The sequence below is a fragment of the Diplotaxodon limnothrissa genome, linkage group LG6 (assembly GCF_057381915.1).
Source record: "Diplotaxodon limnothrissa isolate DT_005_m linkage group LG6, D_limnothrissa_male_GT1.1, whole genome shotgun sequence".
Lineage (NCBI taxonomy): Eukaryota > Metazoa > Chordata > Actinopteri > Cichliformes > Cichlidae > Diplotaxodon > Diplotaxodon limnothrissa.
The window spans coordinates 15,118,392-15,136,486 of NC_140601.1; the positions used below are offsets into that span (position 1 = coordinate 15,118,392).

An 18,095-nucleotide genomic window follows, 5' to 3' on the forward strand; every position below is an offset into this window, starting at 1 on the left:
AGCACTGCTGGTTTAAAGTGACAGCGTCAGAACAGTACACACAGTGTAACATGTGATGGCGTAAATCAGTCTTTTACTCATACTTCACATACTTTAGTGTTTTTAATAATGCCGCACACATTAATCTTAGTTGTGTTTTAATGTAACTATAGAAGCCATATATATATATATATATATATATATCAGCAGCTTCATCCCTTTTAGGGATTATAAAAATAGAAACAAATGTCAAATCTAGACTGTTAGTCTATATAGTTGCACTGTTTTTAAACTGGTGTGAAATATTCACCCTTTTAAACGTGTATTACTCATCGTCCACCTTTTTATCAAGATGACACAGAATTATTACAGCATGTAAACACAACTCTGACTGGCAAAGATGTATTTTTCTACCCCTATATCAGAGAAAACCGAGTGTATCAGCCATGAAATGCACCCGCTGAATGCAGTCAAGTCACTCGAGCTCACATGAGACTTCGCTCTTATGTAAACAAGACACATCCAAGTCCCGATACCTGATCCAGACAGGCACAGACCTGCCCCTGCCACATAGACATTTCCAATAACACCTGCCAACAACCTTATAGCTCATTACCCGCTGATTAAATAGTGTAATGTGAGATATATCGGAGCAGTGGTCTTACCTTGGGCAAATGAGGAAGAACGACTGGCAGGAGGAAACACGTACCATTGCTGATCATGGTCATCACATCACAGCCTGTTAAACCTGTTCTCCCCTGGAATTGGAAACATTTTACGTCTCACATGAAAACCAACCTGTTTGTCTTATTAGTCACCACTGCCTATTCAGAGGTTTTCCCTGCAGGAAGAAAAGATTGTTCAACTTAAATCAGTCTATACCTGCTTACTAGCTGGAATCACTATATTTACAAGATCTACAGCAATAAAAAAAACTTTTATAGTATGATTTATTGTTAGATACCCAGCACAAAGACTAATCATTCTTTATGAGGCAATTATGGAAAGTTTTTTAATAATTGGCAATCATTTCTAATATTTCACATTTTTTTTGTAAATGTCACCACTCCTCCTCTCCTTTTTTTACCTTATTTTTTCCTTCTCTCTACGTACACCTCCGCATTTAGTCATTAGCTATTATTAATCTCCAACTCTCTTACACAGTGTGCCCTTTGTCCTGTCTTCCTCTCCTCACTCCCTCGCTCGCAGCAGACGGCTGCCCCTCCCTGAGTCTGGTTCTGCTGCAGGTTTCTTCCTGTTAAAAGGGAGTTTTTATATATGCTCTAAGACAACCGGTGCTTTTTTGGTTTTCTTTTCCTTCTTTCTTTTTTTTTTCATTTTTTCCCCAAAGCTTTGGAAAGATAGTAACTGGACTGGTTTTTATAAAGCGCTTTTCTACTCCACTGGAGTACTCAAAGTTTTATACAACTGCCTCATTCAGCCAGGCAGTCGAGCATATTTGGCAGTTACACATCCACCAGCAGCCTGAACTGTTGGTACTTGGCAGAATGGATCCATTTTTCTCATCCTATCGTCTGAAAGTTGTAACAGAAATTGAGACCCATCAGACCAGGAAATGTTTTTTCTAATCTTTTATTGTCCACTTTTAAAGAATGTATCGTCAGTTTCCTGTTCTTCCTGTTCTTAGTGATGCGGTCTTCTGCTGCATTTAGAGATGCTCTTCTGCGTACCTTGGTTGTATGTAGTGGTTATCTGAGTTACTTTTGCTTCTGTTCATCTCAGAGGAGTCTGGCCATTCTCCTCTGACCTCTGACATCAACATGCATTTTCACCCAGAGAGCTGCAGCTCACTGGATATTCTCTCTTTTTCTGACCACTCTCTGCAAACCCTACAGATGGTTGTGGTGAATAATCTCTGTAGATGACCATTTTCTGAAATTCCCAGACCACCCTGTCTTGCACTATGACAATAAGTGCCACATCAAATAACTTAAATCACCTCTCGTCCCCATTCTGATGGTCACTTTGAACCTCAGCTGGATACTCTGCACACCTAAATGCATGTGAACAGTGAATGGATGTGCATTATTATTATCATTAGGCAGATTAAAGCATATTATTATTGAATTAGTTAACTTTTTTAAGCCTAGAGCCATTTCAAATACTTCTCAATCAGCTCAACAAATATCAGGAAACACAAACTTTTTCTCTCCAGTTTGTCACAAATTGTGTCTGTGAGCGCTACAGTATGGAATCAGAACGATGCCACCTTGAAACGAAACCGAAAAATGGATTGAAACCGAAAAAAAATATTGTAACTGAAATAAATATACTGAAAAATCTTGTATTGAAACCGAAAAAAAAATTGATAGTGAAAAACAATTAATTGAAACTGTAATTTTTTTGTTTTCGCTTACAATTTTTTTTTGTTTTCGGTTTCCATCCATTTTTCGGTTTCAATCCACTTTTCGGTTTCAAACCATTTTTCAGTTTCACTCTGCTGGCACTGTTTTGGTGTACGGGGGCGCGCTGGGGGGCGGGGATTCCGACCCGCATGTATTTGCATATATTATAATGCTGACCAATGACTGGAGAAAACACTGACGACGCGGCTGCGGTCACGGACAAACTCGCACGTGTCTGTTCGGGAATGGCAGATGCCGAGAGGTCCAGCGTTTACATTACCGACTATTTCAAAGTGACAGCCTGAGGTGTTCTTCAGTAAATTGGACTACCGGACAGGAGGACCTGAGGCCCCACCGCATTATTTTTGGTAAGTTAAATGTGTTTGTAAGCTAATCCGTAATTTAGGTCCTTAGCTAGCTACCTAAGGACCTAGCTAGCTAAGATGAGCACTCGGCTGTCGGGGAAACATGTTTTGTAAAGTTCGTTTAGCTAACCCGTGCAGGTGAATGAATTTACCCTGACTAAAGAAATCAAGAGAAACGCACCGGGCTGCTCAGTGACTAACCACGGTTACTGTACTTTTATTATGAGTATTATACTGTAAGAGCAACGGGCTGGACTCTGCTTCTGCTCCTGTGCAGAGCTGATTATTAAATATGTGCAAACAGCAGCATGTTTTCTGTCGCTTTCCACATGTGGAAGGACATTAACGCCAACTTTTAAATTCCCCTCATTAGTCAATAGCTACGGATTAAATAGCAAAGCCCGATACTTATGTACTGAAACCAACTACTTCCGCTTGTCAGCTTAAGTTAAAATGTTACATTTTTCCCCTGATTATTTTTTTTAGCTTTTTTTTTTTTTACTGAGTTTGTTACAAATATTCAGGTTAAAAAACTGTCCAAATTATTTTTAATGAATTATGTTCACAAAGTCACATGTTCAGTACTCTGTACAGCTTGCATCCTTTAGGACAAATAATTTGAAACGTTAATATTTCTTGTTCAATACTGAGCTGATAACACCTCTGTATGTTGTGACCAGGATGCAGCAGCAGACTGAACCTCGACTGAAACCTGCTCCATCATCTCATCTTTGCAGATGTCCATTTATAAAGCATCAACAACTCAAAGGTAAACATGATATTAGAAAATGTGTTAGTAAAGCCTTTAAAACAAATAAAAAAATAAACAGCTGTCGGCAGAACTGTAGGACTGAACAACTTCAGATCCCGAGTGTGTGAGGCCGGAGAAGGATCAGCTGTATTTCAGATTTGAGAGATAAACTTTATATTTCAGTTTGTGATGATTCTGTTCTGTTTGTGATTACAGGAGCTGACCTCAGATTCAGACCTCAGCACCACCCAGTGACAGCAGACAGATCATCCTATATCTTCAATCTTTGTAGTAACTCCAAAATTAACTGAAGAAAACAGTACAAAGGTTAAAGTACCACATGTGCTGTCAGTGAAAGCTGCAGCTGTTTTATTGATAAATTTAAAGACAAAAAGTCAAAAGGATTAATCACCCCTGTAACTGTGTCACTATACATCAGCATTAACAGTACCTCAGTTTGGTGTTTCAGAAAACTGCTGATCTCAGACCTGCACAACTTCTGTTTTAAACACTGAATGTACTCAGCTACATGAAGAGCACGTGATGTTTTCTCTGACACAATTAAATAAAACCTGATTAAAAGTCAAAGGTTGTTACTTGTATTTGAACTAAAAACTTGTGATCTGGAATTCTTTCACTGTTTTTTGACAATAGTGTGTTATTTATCATAAAGTAATTCAGAGTCATTCATACCAGAGTAACCAGTGAGCACAACATATATTTAACTTTCTACAGGACTTAAAGCTATTACTATAGCTTATAGCTATTACTTAACTGCACTACTGTATAGTTCTGTGTAAATAATCATTCTGTACATATGATGATTTTTAATCCTACAACTGTTTATAATTTGCATAGTTCACATTTCTGTATAACTGTATATCTCAGATTTCTGTAGTTTCTCATTTATATCCTGTACATAGTTTGTACTCACTACAGCCTGTACATACATAGTTATAGAATATTCACAACATATTTCATACCGTGTACATTGTAACATACCATAATAGACCCATTTCTGTAATATACTTACATATCTATACTATTGCTAATATATATTGTAATATCTATATCATGGCTAAAGCACTTCTGGATGGATGCAAACTGCATTTTGTTGCCCTGTACCTGTGCAATGACAACAAAGTTGAATTCTATTCTATTCTATTATATTATGTAAAAGTCCAGACCCTCTGAGGATTATCTGAGTACTTCTAACATTACACAAAACAAAGGTCTCCATCAGTGTTCATGAAATGCTGGGTTTATCCTTCTTGTGAGGGAGCTGCTGGTGAAGATCACGAGCCCTGCTTGATCCCGGCGATGAGTTTCAGTCTTCCTGGTGTTTCTGAAATGATGCCTCTCACTGTGGGTCAACAGAACTTCTGGCACAGGACAGCTGTAATGAAAGAAATTGAAGTTTTGGAAATGCCCTATATGTGAGAAGCAGATTTTGTATTTACTTTTCTTTTGCCAATCAAGATAACAAATAGGGGTGGGCGATATAAACGATATATGATAGAAACTATATAAATTTGGCTAACGATAGAGCGATATAGTCAAAATCTCTATCGCGATAGTGCATGTTGATGATGTCATCAAGCTGCGCCTGTTTTGGTCGAAAGCATCGCAGCGGCTACAACCATTATCATCTGCAGATTATGGCGGGCGATAGTCATAGCAAAGAGATGAAGCACTTTTGAAATATGGGGAAAGCCAAAAACTGCCGTTCCTTCACTTCTGTAACATTGATTCATTAATGTTGAATTCTCTCGCAGCTGCTCTATTCCCATGTTGTTGCAGTATATTAATAACTAACCTCGTATTGTGGATGAATAATCTCAGTTGTTCTCCTGACTGAAGTTTGGCCCATGTATAGCATCCTGCTATGTGATTGCATTTGTCCCTGACCACCAGAATCCCTCACGTTAACTTTTATTGAGTGGAAAAAAAGTTAGCTGTGTCGCTAGCAATCACATTCACGTAGCACAACATTATATACCAGGTAGTCCAACTTCAGTAACCCTGCAAATGCCACTGCTGTTTAGTTTTCTGTCTTCATTTATGTTGGTAGCAGAGCTGTTTCAAAAGTCTCTCAGTCAGAACATGGTATGAAATGTTTAGGTGTAAACTAGCGAGCTAACTTCCTGTTAACTTCTAACTCCGTTAAATTTAATAAATTCTGTTTTCATGGATGCATGGATGTACAACTTAATTGTTACACCCGATAAAGCAGCAACGCTGATGATTTAATTAAAGATGAAAGAATTTAGACTGTTTTTAATTCTGTGTTCGTTTGACTTTGGGACCTGAAGCGGACGGAGTTTTGGACCCAGATTACTCCGCGAAGCTCCTCACTACGGCAGCCGTAATGCTCTTACAATCCAGCAAGCAGTGCGGCTTACCAAAGTTGTACTAAAACATTTTTTAACAGATTTCTGCACGCCAAAATCGGTTCGAGGTCAGTAAGCACAACCAGAATTCATACATAAGGCACACTCTCGATTTTTGAGAAAATTAAAGGATTTTAAGTGTGCCTTATAGTGTGGAAAATACGTTATACAGAAGAAAAGAATATATCGCAATATATATCGTTACCGCACATGCTTCAAATTATATCGCGATATGAATTTTAGGCCATATCGCCCAGCCCTAATAACAAAGTATAATTTTCACCATACAATTACTAACCTTGTCATCTCCTGCACTGTCTGTTTTGGGCTCTGGGCTCCTCCTTCCCAGCGCTCATGAGACTGCTTTGATGCACTGTGGTATGAGGTGCTAACCTGTTGACAGTGTTGGGAAGGTTAATTTTAAAATGTATTCCACCAAAGATTATAGAAGTAATGTATTCTGAATACTTTACAACTACATGAATGTGCTATTGCTGTGTGATTTATTACTATTACTGAAGGCTACTCGCCATACCAACACCAACTAGATGTTAAAATCTTAATATAAATGAGTAACAGTAGGGTGGACATTAGGTAAGGCTGCAGCGATCTCGTGTAGAAAACTATTCAGCACGTATATAAAACAGGTCAGCGGCTCCGAACCGTAGTAAAGGGACCTCTGGCTAATACGTCCGGTTCGTGTCGGGCTCATAGCTGAAAACTAGCTTTACTTTGTTGTCTGGGTCAAGTTTGCTAGCGAGAGACAGAGAGAGGCGTTGAAAGGCTGCTTATTGTTTCGGAGGAAAACACGAACACAGTGTACAGTCGAGTCTTAACAGCTTACTTACAGCTGGGCTCGTCAGGCTCTCTTTTTGGCTTTAGTGGTTATTATTATATTTACATGCTTCCAGCTCCTGTTTCTGCTCCGTGACAGCTGTACTTTTCCTTTTTCTCCCTCCTCGCTCACAGACACATAACGGGTATGGCAGTCCATTCTCCCTGCAGCACTGCCCATGAGGCTACATTGTTTAGGGCGATGCCTGTAACACTCTGCTATTGCCTTCATATTAAATAATTTTTGTATAATAATTTTTAGAGGCTCTTATTGTGTGTTTTGTTTGGGTTTCCACCGGCGTGGAATTACCAAAAAATAGAGAGACCATAGCCTAACATATGAAACAGGTAAATACCGCCATGTAATCCATTTATTTCAACAAACTAACTGTATTCTCAATATCACCTATTGAACAGTAATTGTAACGGATACATTTACTCATATTTTGTATTTTAAATACGTAACGCCGGTGCATGTATTATGTTACTGCCCAACACTGCCTGTTGAGATCCTGAGATCCGCTCCTAGAACACCGGCCTCCAACTCCTGAAGAGACACGGGTGTCCCTAAATTTAGCAAATATTAGCTTCAGGCTAGCTTGCTACGACGAATAGGCTAATACCAGCATTTTACCACAACTTCACCAGATGTAGCTAAAAAAACTAAACTAATGTCCAGTCCAGTGGGACAGCAAGAAAAGATGACAAAAAATGATTACTTACTTGCGGTTTGGAGGTTCGAGCTGAAATTGAAGCAGCCATTGAAAGACGGGAAGAGAGAAAGATGGCAGCTTGGTCAGCACTAGTGGCCTCTATAATATATGCAAATACATGCGGGCCGGAAACCCCGCCCCCCCAGCGCGCCCCCGGACGCCAAAACAGTGCCAGCAGAGTGAAACTGAAAAATGGATTGAAACCGAAAAATGTATTGAAACCGAAAAAAAAAAATTGTAAGCGAAAACAATTCCATACTACAGCTGCTGCAGTGTTAAAGTGACGCAAGAGAAGAAGATGAGGGGTTATTTGCAAAGGTAAGGACTGCTCAGCAAGTGAAGTTTTAGAAAATCAAATTTAGATCTGCAATTAATGTTGATTCATTTTAGAGTTTTTTAACCAAATGTTGGATCAAAATTGCCAAATTATGTCTGTAAAATGTCTTCCAAAACAAATTAAATATACGAATTTTGTCTTATTCAGAGCTTGCATGAAAACAGCTGGCAGTTTAGTTCAAGCTACACCGGTTAGTTTGCTGTATCGTGATAACATTTACAATGATGCACTATTTGGGATGGAAGTACTGTTACTAGGTTACATCAGGGGTGTTAGGATCTTTGGGTCCTAACACCTCCTAGTTTCTTGAGTTTTTCTTGCTCCTCCCAGTTTTGTGGGTTTTTGGTTCATTCTTGGAGTTATTATGTGATTACACTCTAGTTCTTCATGTCCTAGTCATTGCATAAGTTATCACCCTCATACCTTTCTGACCTTTTGAACTGGTACACTCCTGCAAGATCACTGAGGTCTGCAGATCAAATGTTCCTAGCTGTCCCAAAGTCCAAATTAAAGCACAGAGGAGATCGAGCCTTTGCCGTGACTGCTCCTAAACTGTGAAACAAACTGCTGTTTCACATCAGGACCTTTTATTCCTTGGCTTTTAAATGAGAATAAGTTCATACTACTTTTATTTGTCTTATTTCTTACTCAGATCTTCTCACTTTATGCTTCTTAGATTTTGTCATGTCTTCCTATGTTTTTATCTCTTTTGATTATTTAAATGTACAACACTTTGCTCAACAGTTGTTGTTTTAAATGTACTATATAAATAAATTCAAGCTCGTTGCTGTAACCTGTTTGTATTTTGATCTTTTGAGTCTGTAAAATTTAGTTATCTTCATCTATGGCCCTGGTCATGCTTCTGTGTCTCACTGTGCCCTGTCCCTATGGTCGGTCACCCTGTTGTCTCAGGTCAGTCATGTCTCTGTGCTTATTTAGTCTTTACCTGCATCTAGTTTGTCTCGGGTCCGGGTCTCTGTCTCTGTGTTTGTTTATTTCTGGTCTTATTTTGATCGTCTCTTATGTGTGCATTGTGTTTTTGCTTCTTCTGTCTTGTTAGCCTGATTTAGTTCACCTGTGCTCCCTGGTGCACTCCATCTCCCTCATTACTTCCTGTGTCTGTTTAAGCCCTTGTTTGTCTTTCCCTCAAGCTGTGTGTCCTGTGAGTTCCTGTGTAGTTTCCTAGCTTGTATTCCCACATGTCTGCTTAGTCTTTCTATTCAGTCTCATGTAAGTTCAGCAATAACTGAGTTCAGTTCTATGCCTGAGTCCTCCATATTGTATAACAAATACCTCTCACACAGTGATAAAGGGTAGCAGACATTAATTTATATTTGAGGTGATGCTGATTAGACTGGTTTCTACTTTTTACACTAGATTTATCATATTAAGGGGGTTAGAAATAAGCCACATAGCTCACAACACATACAGTTATGTCTTGTTGAATTCAAGATAAAGAGCAGTGAATATCAGAGCAGCAGCACAAGTCAGCTGATCACAGTTTGTACACAAAGAAACTCACAGAACAAATCATTATGTGACTCGTTTCCAAGAAATCTCTAAGAAATTCTTTTCACTGCACTGCTACGTCCAACCTTGATCCTGGTCCATCGTGTCCTCGTAATCCTGCTGAAGCTCAATTTTATGACACAATTGGAGAGTCTCTATAAATATTACCGTCTGTGTTGAACGTGTCAAATTCAGCCGTGTGAAGCACTCAACAGACATATAAAGAAGCAAGCATCAAGACAAAAAGTTTAAAGCTTTTTCACAACAAAGCCAACACTTTAAACCTGTATCACTTTTATTAAGAAAATTCAAAGTTGCTAGGTTGATCCTGATTGGCCAAAAAGTGACATTACAGCTCATCTTTGGATGTTTTGTTGGTCTTTTCCTCTGCGGACTCATTGGGCTCCTGAAAAAGAGGAAAACGTGTGAACTGTGGATTATTTTTAAAAGAAAAACAGCATAAATCTGCAGCGTTAACACAAACCTTGCTATCGCCAGCAGCCTTGTCGGCTTCCTTCTTCTCATCCACCTCATCCTCATCATCATCATCATCGTCGACGTCATCCTCATCCTTTTCCTCTTTAGGTAAAACTCCTCCACCATCCAGGAATTTAGAAAATGTCTCCAGGTCCCTTTCTCCAGTGTATTCGATCACCTGAGAGAAAAGGAAAGAATGCAGTGTGTAGAGGTGTGTGTGTGCGCGCGTGTGCGTGTGTGTGTGTGCGCGCGTGTGTGTTTACCTCTTTGTCACCAGCTGGGAAGTATTTGAGTGTTGGGAAACTCTTAATGTCAAGAGACTCCACTTCATTGGCTGTGGCGTCTATTTTGGCTATGATGATGTCATCATGGTCGGCATATTTCTCACCAAGCTGATCCCAGATGGGAGCCAACTCCTTGCAGTGTCCACACCATGGAGCATCTACACTCAGACACACAGAGATACACATACAAGGAACGTCATTCTAATGTTGGTGAAGATGAATTAATGAAAGGTGGATTATTTCAGCTGTATGTTACAGTAAACACAGAGGAATAACCATTTTAGAGATCTGCTTCGTTGCTTAAAGGAAATGTGGAAGGATAGGAGGTTCTTACCTTAAGTTCAGCTAAATAAACTTTAACTCCCTTAATGCCAACTCCCTGTTTGGTGCATACTAATCTACACACATTATATGGACCAAAGAACTTAGCCAACACGATGTTCCACCAACAGGAGCTGCTCGACATGTAAACTCATGCCATGAAGCTCCTGGTGCACAGTTTCTGTGCTGATGTTAATGACAGAGGTTTGGAGCTCTGCAGTTACTGAGTCAGCAGAGAGTTGGCGTCTTTTATGAACTATACGTGGTCTACCAACACTTACAGCTGATCGTGGAATTTATAGATGTCACAGAAAATGTTACAAACTGACTTGTTGCTATGATGGCATCCTGTTACAGAACCGATTCTTTCATAAATGTTTGTAAAGGCAGACTGCATGGCTAAGTGCTTGACTTTATACACCTGTGGCAATGAAACTGAAAGCACCTGAATTAAAAGGCGTTTCCTAATCCTTTTGTCCACATAGTGTATGTTCTTTATTTTAGAAATCCAGCTGAGCTGTTGGCCTGTCTTACTGCTCTTGCCCCATATGATTTTAGAGTAGTGACATGGCCACGTTAACAATTACTTGTGTTAAGTGAGAACAATAATCTTCTTACAGAGTATGTGCCCTTTCTCCACCTTAATGGGTGGGCCAATCTGAATGAAACTTGCATTACTAACATCTAGATGGTGTTTTTTTGTAGATCCATTATAAACCCCAGCTCTGTTAATTTTCATGATATCATGTTCATTTTATCATACCTCTATAAATGTGATGTTATCTTCTCTGTTTGCGTTTCTTACTTTTGTTCATCTATTCACCACCAAATACAGAATGAAGAATTTGAAAAACTGCCGCAAGCCTGGCATGAACTTTAGGATTGGTTGTTGCTAACTAATATTACCTTTTTGCAGTTGTGTGACTCCATCCATATACTAAAGTTGGAATGTACTTCTGATTGTGTCCAGACTCAAGATACATGCAGTGCAGACGCTGAACGAATTTATTAATCGGTGGATACAAAAGGTCAGCATCACCAGATCAGCATCTGACTGAAGGTGAAATATCGTCACAGTCTCACCCTCTGCTTCTGTGTGCGTATGGCGCCAAATATTGGCCAAAAAAGTGTTTTTGAAGAACAACACTATGGCAAAGCACAGGTGACCATCGACCTTCTGGCTTTAAAATGCTATTTTATTAGACATTTTGTGGCTGTAGTCTTGACTGGTTGCATTGATGTTTGGCCAGCAAATTCTAATCAGCTGTTCAGTGTGTGCAAGACAACGTTTAAGCAAATTTTGGCAGGATTAAAAGATTAAAAGACAGCCACAGCATAATTATGCCTCGAACATATAAAAAGAACAGGTGTGAATTTATACTACTTTTTCTCCAGGCTAAGCCTTTTTCCCAAATCCGGATCTTTCTCCACATGCCCTGCTTTGATTACAGGAGTGGAATCAGTTGCTTGGTGGCTTGAGTTTCCAGCTGCCAATCATCTGCAATCATCTTTGCCTCAAATACCGGTCCTTAGCTCCAGCATGCTGCCCAATCACATAATCAGCCGTTCAGTTCCTCGAGCCACTCACTAAACCTCTTGCTAATTCCTTGCTGATCCACTCCTGGAGTGGACCTCCTCTGGTCTCCAGCTTGCACAGATTACTTGTGTCTGAGTGTCCCTCTCTGCTCTCACTGGCTCGGATTAGCCTTCGCTCTGTGTGCACGCTGCCAGCTCCAATCCTTTTACCAGCTCATTCTGCTTCTCTGTCTCAAACACTTCATGATGTTCTTTGGTAAACTGTAAATAAATGTTGCTTGACCATGCTTCTGCTTCCTGTCGCTTCACTTTGAGTTCTCTCCAGCTTTAACACAAGACTTGAATGATAATGTTATCATATATAGATACTGCATCTAATATCAGTACCTCCTTCACTCAATAGCTTAATCTACTTCTGTTAGTGCTTGTTTTGTGTCCTCTTCTGTAGTTTCTGTAACATTAAAATCGTTCAGTATGCTATAGACTCTACAGCCTTTGCTCCATGCTCTCTTGAGAGGATGTTTTGTTCAGAAGTAGTAAATTCAAGGAGTTTTCCCTCCTTGAATCCACTGTTGGTGGATATGCAAATATTTTTCTTGTCAAAGGTTTAAAGACTGCATTGGAAATGTCTATCCTCGGTGTTTGTGCAGGGTTCCAGCTGCCAAATTTCCTATTAGACCAGGACTCGCTTTTAAGTTATTGAGATGTCGGAAATCCTGCTCACAGGTAGGCTCATTAAAGTAAGATGAGACACCGGAGCAACTCCGGTGCCTCATTTAGCGAAGCAGCTTAAATCAAGGACTAATGAATTTGAAGTCAGAGAAAAGTGATGATCAAAGTGATGTTGGCAAACTTCACTGCAAATTTGATTGAGTTGAATAATAAATGAACGCTCTGATTTCACAAGATCCCTGTCCAGGATTTGACTTACAAAACTCCACAAACACATTTTTGGTCGGGTCCAGAGCGACGGAGTCAAAGTTCTTTCCCACCAGGATTTTAACTGGTCCTTTGTCCCAGTCCTCTGGGATATCCTCTGACCGATAGTAAGGCTGCAGAAGAAAAAAGGACCAGTTAGAAGAACTCGTACTTCTACAGTACTTTACTAGTTACATTACTTCACTCCAAGTGCTTTTAACCTAACATTCACAGTCACATACAGACTTGAGAAGGTGAGGACTGTCTGCATTTGTAGTACCTTTGCAGTACCATCCACAACCTCTTGGCACAGCTGTCGTAGTGAGTCTATGGTCAGTTCCTCTGAGTCATTGGCGTACTTCTTTCCTGTGTCCATATTAATGATGCGCATCGTGGGGGCGTCGTCCTTGGACACGGCAAAGTAGCTCAGCACGTGTGACAGGGGCTCTGACACGTCTATCAGAATGAACAGCAGCTGTATCACACACACACACACACACACACACACATTTCCAACAGTTTAGAGGACGAAGCACTGATGAAACAAAGTCTTCACCTTACATTGTAATGATCCACATGACACACACACACACACACACACACACACACACACACACACACACACACACACACACACACACAGAGCAGGACAGTTACCTTTCCCTTGAACTCCTTGGCAACAGCCTTGAATTTTTCCAGGAGCCTCATCTGACTCTCCGCTGTGGAGTTCATGAACAGAAGGCAGTGCACGTTGATGCCAGAGTTGAAGACTTTGTCTGCTACCTGAAAATACACACACACACACACACACACACACACACACACACACACACACACACACACACACACACACAGTATTATGCTATCATTTTTTAAATTTAATTGCAGTTTTCTCTTCGTGTCTGCTCACTGGTGTGTGCGTTACCTCCTGGCTGAATCGGATGATCAGCTGCAGGCTGTTTTGCTTGATGAAGGTGGTCATGTTGTTTTTGTCCAACTTCCCTTCTTCTGACAACACAAAGTCTGCTCTGCCATCATCAAACTAGCAAACACACACACACACACACACATTTACATTTTACATACTTGAAATATTACACCTGCAGGATTAAGGTTCATAATTCTGTGCGTTCTTTCTCCACATCTATAACACAGTAGTTGCTGTATAATCTACCCTCTCAAATCCATAAATGTCATAGTAATTAATGTGTTTTGGTCTTTAATTCAGTTTTAGTGGTTTTAATGTTTGATTTGTTACCTCATGTGTACGTTTTTTCTTTCACATACAGTATGTTTAAATGGTTTTCTATGTTTGTTTTTTCTTAATTATCTATAAATAATATCAACCTACCAGGTTGCATTTTCCCTTTTAAATAAATACAAAGATTATTACAACTATTTTGTCATATTCTCACTGATTCATCAAAATCTGTTTTATAGTGAAGTTATTCAAAGAAATGACTCATAGACTCAAAGAAGTTGATTCTGTTATATGTCACAGTCTCTTTTTCTGATGTTTTTTCTCTTCATGGTCAATAGGATAAATAATTTACAGGAACACGCAGTCACCATCTCCGGACACTAGATGGCAGCAAAGCAAAGTATCTGCAAAGTATTTGTACCTTTTTGAAGAGCACCACGGAGCTGCCTTTCACCTCATACTTCTGGAAAACCTCTGGAGTGGCTGTGACTCCAAACTCTGTGTCAGGCGTGTCCATAGCAACTTCCTTAAACACCTGAGCAGCTTCACTATCCAAACTCTGCAGGAGAGGGCGAGAGCATGGAGTTACGAGCACTCATAGATGATTGCATGATTTAATGTTAGCCTCGACAGAAGGACAGACCTCGAAGAATCCCACTACAGTGATGTTATGGGCGTCTATGAACTGAGCTGCAGAATCTGCAGACTCCAGGGCTTCAGCACCGGCGCCAGTGCGACGCTTCATCCACTGGATTATCCCCGTCGTCGTCCTCTTACCTGCAGAGAAAAGGTCGATATAAAGCGGCTGTTTCAGGTGCTTTGAAGCAAAGAGTGCCCAACATCAGCTTGTAGCTCAGCTTTGAGCAGAAATGATAACAAGAGAGTAGAAACAGGCAGTCAAAGGAACAGTCAGAAAGTAATGGGTATTTGTAATATCTGCTAAAAGTCTGGCTTAATTAATAAATGTTGGAATTGCTAGCTAGCTTTTATTTTTAGTACTAGCTAAAAGGTTATGGGTAAATATTTGAAACAGCTAGTCAAAGTCATTTTATATCGAGGGGTACATACCGCCAACCCAGCTTTGACCTTAAGTAATCGGTCAGTATAGAGGTTTAACTGCATATTGCTAAATGTGTAGTTAAATGAGGGGGCAGGGATAGCTCAGTAGGTAGAGTGGTGGCCCCATGATCGGAAGGTCGGGGGTTCAACTCCACTGAACGGCTACCCTGAGGTACCCCTGAGCCGTCCCTACACACTGCTCCCCGGGCGCTGCATTGGTGGCTGCCCACTGCTTCACTGGGTGAATGGGTTAAATGCAGAGGAACTATTTCCCTATGCGGACTAACACATACATGAATAGAAAGTTTGCTGTAGTAAATGAAACAAATCTGTCTTAAATTGTAAGAAATAAATGTGTAAAAGTACAGAAAAAGTTGTGGTAGCTTATCGTGCAGACTGTCCTGTAATTATAAAGCACACAAGTGTCATTAATTCCCAAAAAATACCTTTTTTTTTTAAATTTTGGACCCATTTATTTCTACAGTCAATAGTGAAAAAACAAGAACGTTACTGTTGTTTGTTTGTTTATCTGTCACTTAATTACACTTGAAGTGCAAATAGCCTTGGAGAAGGTTTTTAGCAGAAAAAAAGTTAAAAGCCCCAAATTGTCATCTAAAAAACATTTCCAAACCTGTCCAGTGGCTGGATTGGACTGTTTGCTGGAAAAATGAATTTACAGTAATTATTTTAATTTTAAAAAGTGTAGCATGAGTTCAATTCAACATGTTTTAATGTGAAAAGTGATGCTGATGAAGGGCTACTTTTTAAAAATACAATTTTTGGTCACATTAGATTCTTATTGTAATAAAGTTGAGCGAAAGACCAGTAAAGACCTCTAGGCAGATTCCAACCCTTATTGCATATGGGTCAGCTGCTCTACTCAGTACCCATCCCACAGGCCTTTGTGGGAACCACAGCTTTGACACACAAAGACTCAGAAAAATTATAATAATTAAAAAATATCTAACACCAACTGGGTTACACAGTAGTTTAAACACGCACATTTGGTTCAGTGTGCAAACTAATAGATGATAACCCTCGAAGGTGCTGGGAGGTGGAAAAATGCAAACTATACACAATCAGGTGATGATGTTCACTGATGATGCATAAAGAGCTGCTTGTGTTTGTGTATAAGTGTGTGTGTTCACCGGTGTATTCGACAGGCTCTTTGCGGTCTCCATTGATGAAGAGTTTCAGAGTGGGGAAGCTTCCGACGTCAAACTCTTCGGCCAGCTCTTTCTCCTCCGTGGCGTCCACTTTGGCCAAGCGCAGCTCCGGCTCCTCCTCCTTCAGCTTCTCGGCAGCCTCGGCGTAAATTGGCTCCAGCTGTTTACAGTGACCGCACCAAGGAGCATCTACAGTACATATAAAAACACATGAACACACACAGTTCAATGAAAGTTCCAGAGAACTCCAGAGAGAGTGAGAGACAGAGGGAGACACTACAGGGGTTTGTCCACAGCAGGCCTCTGCTGCTATCAGCAGCTCCTGTCCAGATACTCATGGAAATGAGCAGCTGATAGAAAAGTGGCAGTTGGGCTCCGTCTTTCTCCCCCATGTCTCATTTCCTCGTCCTGGCCTCTCCGCTTCAGTTCATCTGTGGGAGAGTTGAACCCGCACAACACCTGGACAGGACGTGTCACGTGTGCGATAATGCCTTGGCGCTGTTAAAGGCTGGGAAAGGAAAGATTTTCTCTCTTTTGTAAATTGATCAAATTTTAAATTCCTTGCCAGCAAAATGAGATAATCTTTTCACTTCCTGCCATATTTTCTAACCTTCTTTGATCAGTTTAGATTAGATTATGTTCCCAGGATGAACAAGGAGCATTAATGCTTATTTTACATTTTAGTTTTCATGTTATTACATAAAATCTGCACAACTTACCTATGAGTTCTTCTTTATGTGGCGCCTTATGCCAACCTTCGCTGTCACTGATGTTATTTGTGCATAAAAGCAACTCAAATTTAATAACAATTGTGTTGAAGACAGAACAAAGCGATAAGGGAAAATTCATCACAAGTTATTACTGGCATCTAAAGAAGGAGAAAGAGCTCATTTATCATAATAATCAGGATTTTGTTCCAGGATATAAGACATCCCACTTACAGAATTCAACCAGTAAATACTGATTCTCGCTGAGGGCTCTTTCAAAGTTGTTGATGTGAAGGATCATGACGTTATTCTCCTCCTCTATCTCAGTTGTTTTCTCTTTCTTTGGTGCCTCTGCCTCCTCCTCCGCCTCCTCGGTTGTCTCCTCCGATGCCTCCTCAGACGTCTCCTCTTGCGTCTCTGTCTGGCTGTCAGTGCTGTCCTCGGCCTGCGTGCAGGAGGCCCACAGCAGCAGGCCCAGCAGCGCTATGAACAAAAGCTTGTGAGTCTTCATGTCTGCGTCTCTGTCTGAGCTGCTCTGGTACCTGTGCTTAGGTGTAGGTGACCGTCAATGCATGTGTCTTTTACTCTTTGTACGATTATTTATCTAAGATGAAGCGTGTGTGTCAGAATGTTACTGGCCTTCCCTGTCATCCAATCAGGCGTCACGCCTGTAGGGGAAACTTTCCAGTCTCGGCCAATCAAACGATGCCTTGTAGATTCAGAATTGGGTAAACTGGATGATCGACTGCTGTGTTTGATCACACGTACACCTACTCGTATGTTTGTGTTTGTGTTTCTTTTGTTTATAGCGTTTAAATAGACCTCCCCATACACCACGTGGTAGCATTAAAACGCTTTTAACTTTAACTCCTCTTTCTGCTCCTTATCAAACCCTCATTTACCTAAAAACTCCCACAGTGATACTAACAAGTGGATTAACAACTCTTACCATTTATCACACCCTTTATGTTTACTCAAACTACAGAGACCACTTTCCACAGTTGCCCCTGTCATGACCTCAAATTTAAATCCACAGCACCATTAATCAAGAAAGATAGCAAGTTTCTCTGTTTTCTCTTCAAGCTAGCAACGTGAAATATCACTGAAGCTGAGTGCTGTCAACATAGTGCTGTCTTTGTCATGCAGATGCTTTGCGTTTTACTGTGCGTGTCGATGTGCGCT

The 18,095-nt window shown here is 40.3% G+C and overlaps 1 protein-coding gene across 1 annotated transcript; it reads right to left on the bottom strand.

Moving 5' to 3' along the window:
• Positions 1 to 9,566: 9,566 nt before the first annotated feature.
• On the bottom strand, positions 9,567 to 17,470 carry pdia2 (protein disulfide isomerase family A, member 2). The gene is made up of 11 exons (XM_085355751.1): positions 17,148 to 17,470; positions 16,189 to 16,395; positions 14,625 to 14,758; positions 14,403 to 14,540; positions 13,706 to 13,822; positions 13,438 to 13,563; positions 13,061 to 13,255; positions 12,794 to 12,914; positions 9,985 to 10,163; positions 9,729 to 9,899; positions 9,567 to 9,650 (listed from the first exon to the last, which is right to left on the bottom strand). The coding sequence occupies exons 1-11, from the start codon at positions 17,422 to 17,424 to the stop codon at positions 9,594 to 9,596; spliced, it is 1,722 nt and encodes a 573-aa protein (XP_085211877.1). The 5' UTR covers positions 17,425 to 17,470; the 3' UTR covers positions 9,567 to 9,593.
• Between the last annotated feature and the right edge of the window lie 625 nt (positions 17,471 to 18,095).

Coding starts and splice junctions, on each gene's coding strand:
- pdia2 (XM_085355751.1), bottom strand. CDS start 17,424: ATGAAGACTCACAAGCTTTTGTTCATAGCGCTGCTGGGCCTGCTGCTG. Junction 13,823..14,402: donor CCGTGGTGCTCTTCAAAAAG/GTACAAATACTT, acceptor TGTGTTTGCTAG/TTTGATGATGGCAGAGCAGA. Junction 13,256..13,437: donor CCAAGGAGTTCAAGGGAAAG/GTAACTGTCCTG, acceptor TGTGTGATACAG/CTGCTGTTCATTCTGATAGA.